Consider the following 3,013-nt stretch of genomic DNA (forward strand, 5'->3'; position numbering starts at 1 on the left):
ATAAACTTTTTCAAGGCATGCAATATCACTACGATAATTTATTGGAAAGATTAAATTTTCTGATACTTCATAACAGGCCGATCACAGTGGCCTCGCGTTCTATGGCATCAACTGTCTTCGCACTGAGGTCGTGGGTTCGAATCCCTCTTAAGGCATGGATGTCTGAATTGTGTGCCTTTATTCTGTGTTCATGTTGCTCTGTGTGTAGGTAGCGGCCTCTCGACGGGCTGATTCCCCGTTCAAGGGATCCTACCGACTGTGTAAAGGATCAAGAAACTGAAAAAGCAGCCGAGGTCTAATAAAGGGCTGTAGAGCAATAATAATTCAATTCAATTCGTATTTATTTACGTGCAAATTTAACAGCACAGAGGCCAATTACAAAGCTAGCACGAATAGAGAGAAATACACAAAAATAATAAAAAACAAAATACAAAATATGATAGTCTATATTAATTATAAAGTAAGCATGAATAAAGATAAGAAAAACAAACACACACAGACAAAGCCACAATGTGACAATCTGAGTTTCAAATAGAGCAGCATACAATAATAATAATAACGAAATTAATAAAAATAATGATAATAATAGTTTAATTAATTCAGTGTAAGATATGTTTCACCAACAGAATTTTTGGTCCAAAGACGTCAACATCCCTACAGACAACATTAGCAGCAGAAGCGCATCTAGCAGAGGGGCAATTTTTACTAACAGAACAGACATTGAACATATGAAAGTCTCGGATATATAGAACAGGGACCCGAAGGCCAACAATTTCCAAAGCAGAAGGGCAAAGTACAGAACCGCGATAAGCTTGAAAAAGGAAGAGCGAATCAAGGTGATATCTCCTCTTTTGCAAGGTGTGCAATTTCAATTGTTCTAAAGCAAAATCGTAACAGTAATCTACTTGAGGAAAAAAACGTTTAAAACACAGAGCCGTAAATTTCTGCTGAATGAGTTCTAGTTTGCTTGCATAATTTGACGTAATGGAATTCCAAACTACTGAAGCGTATTCAACCTTGGATCAACGGAAGCCGGGATCGTGGGTTCGAATCCCACTCAGGGCATGGATGTTGGTGTGCGTTTTTCTGTTTTTGTGTACAGGTAGAGGCCTTGCGACGAGCTGATCACCCGCCCAAGGAGTCCTACCGTATGTCTAAGATTTATAAAAACCGAAATGAACAGAGAAGTTCATGGAGGCAGGCCTAGGCCCACTGGGGCTGTAGTGCCAAGAAAAAAATCATAACAGGCGTCGTCATTTTGGTCTGTGGTTCTTAATAAATTTCTTCAGTTGCGCAAAATGTTCTCTCCTGTCCTCGGAACAGTCGGCCCTCGGGTTCCCGCTCGAAGCGTTCGTAACTTCAACACGTTCATTGGCTCTTCGAGCCACTGCGCTTGAGCTATATGATTTTCAACAGTAAATGCATTTTTTAAACTTACACATATATTTATTATTTCATGTTTGATTGTTAAAAGCCTAATCTGATCCATTTTCTTTTATTTTTTTGTTTCTTTTTGTTTATTTTGTCCTGTGCTGTCATATTACATTACGTTACATTACATTGCATTCCATGAATCCAAATTTAGTCAAAATGACTATAGGATGTGGAATATGTCATATAAATACAAAACATATGTACAGTACCGATGGAGTTCTCACACAAGAGAAACCAAGAATACACAGTGACTACACACAAGGCTATTTAAAGATACATAAGTTATTTTCGAGGCAATAGGTATTCATCAACAGAGTAGAATGGGTGTAATTACTGTCGTATTCGTACTGACTCTGTAATTGGTCATTGGCTGTTGAGCTCAGGCCGTAAATCAATAAATAATTTTATTATTATTATTATTTTGTTTTTTTAATTACTTTGTGTATTTCTCTATTCGTGCTAGCTTTGTAATTGGCCTCTGTGCTGTTAAGTTTGCATGTAAATAAACATGAATTGAATTACATTAAGCAGCCATAAGATTTTTAAGAGAAGCATAACAAATCTTGTTTCACATCACAATAAAGCTTAATANAGTAATAATTTCTCCATGTGCTTTTCATATAAATCATGAACCCCTATCCAGACAAAAGTGTGTTTTCGTTTTGTGTGCGTGCAGAGACCTCGCGATCAACCGATCCCAAACCCAGGCAGTCCCATGTTGATCGGAAACAAGCCTAGGATGACCTATGCACGCAGTGAAGAAGGAGAAGAAGAAGAAGAAGAAGGAACGAAGTTACAATAGATGGCAGAACCGGTGGGCCCGAAAACCTAGCCTATAAATCATAACATGTTGCAATACAATTATAACGGGTTACAACATGGTCACAATGCGCAGGAGGAAAAGTGTGCTTGTGACGTAGATCATGATCGTCAAGGTCTAAGAAGTGCCGACCATTTTGCGTTAAGTCCTGGAGTTCATCCGGAACAACTGATAGTGTTCCGACATCAACACAGTGTTTACAAACTGCCTGCCTGCACTTAGCTTCGCAGAAGTTTCTTTCTGAAAGGCTGTTACTGATCACGATGAAAGCCTCATGGATTTTACTCTTCCTGGGTGAGTAAGCTCCACGCTGTGTCGGACAGTAACGTCGAAGTATGTGTATTACAGTTAACATGCATAGTCACGTTTCTGTTTAATAATAATAATAATAATTAACATCGAGGCTGGAGAAAACACTATAACAAGGAGCTTCATAACTGGTTATTTTCGCGAAATATAATTAGAATGAACAAGTCAAGGAAGATGAAGTGGGCAGGGTATATGGCACGAATGGGAGAGAAGGTAGAATACGTACGGGACTTAGGTTGAATTCAGAAGGAAAATGACCATTAGGAAGACTGAATTCAGATGGAAAATGACCATTAGGAAGACCTAGACGTAGTTAGGTGGCTAATATTTGAATGGATCATAGAGAAATAGGATGGGGTGGTATGAACTGGATTGATCTGGCGCAGGATAGGGACCAGTGGTGGGCTCTTCTGAGCACGGTAATGAACCTTCGGGTTCCATAAAATGTTT

The 3,013-nt window shown here is 38.8% G+C and overlaps 1 protein-coding gene across 1 annotated transcript in view; it reads left to right on the plus strand.

Annotated features, from left to right (window-relative positions):
* Nucleotides 1–2,361: 2,361 nt before the first annotated feature.
* LOC111867287 (greglin) overlaps nucleotides 2,362–3,013 on the plus strand; it is a 5,652-nt gene continuing 5,000 nt past the window's right edge. The window contains exon 1 of the mRNA XM_023857005.2: nucleotides 2,362–2,548. Within this exon, the coding sequence (XP_023712773.1) occupies nucleotides 2,518–2,548 (31 nt within the window). The 5' untranslated portion in view covers nucleotides 2,362–2,517. The remainder of the gene's footprint in view (nucleotides 2,549–3,013) is intronic.

This window comes from Cryptotermes secundus, unplaced genomic scaffold, assembly GCF_002891405.2.
Source record: "Cryptotermes secundus unplaced genomic scaffold, Csec_1.0 scaffold1475, whole genome shotgun sequence".
In the NCBI taxonomy this organism is placed as follows: Eukaryota; Metazoa; Arthropoda; class Insecta; order Blattodea; family Kalotermitidae; genus Cryptotermes; species Cryptotermes secundus.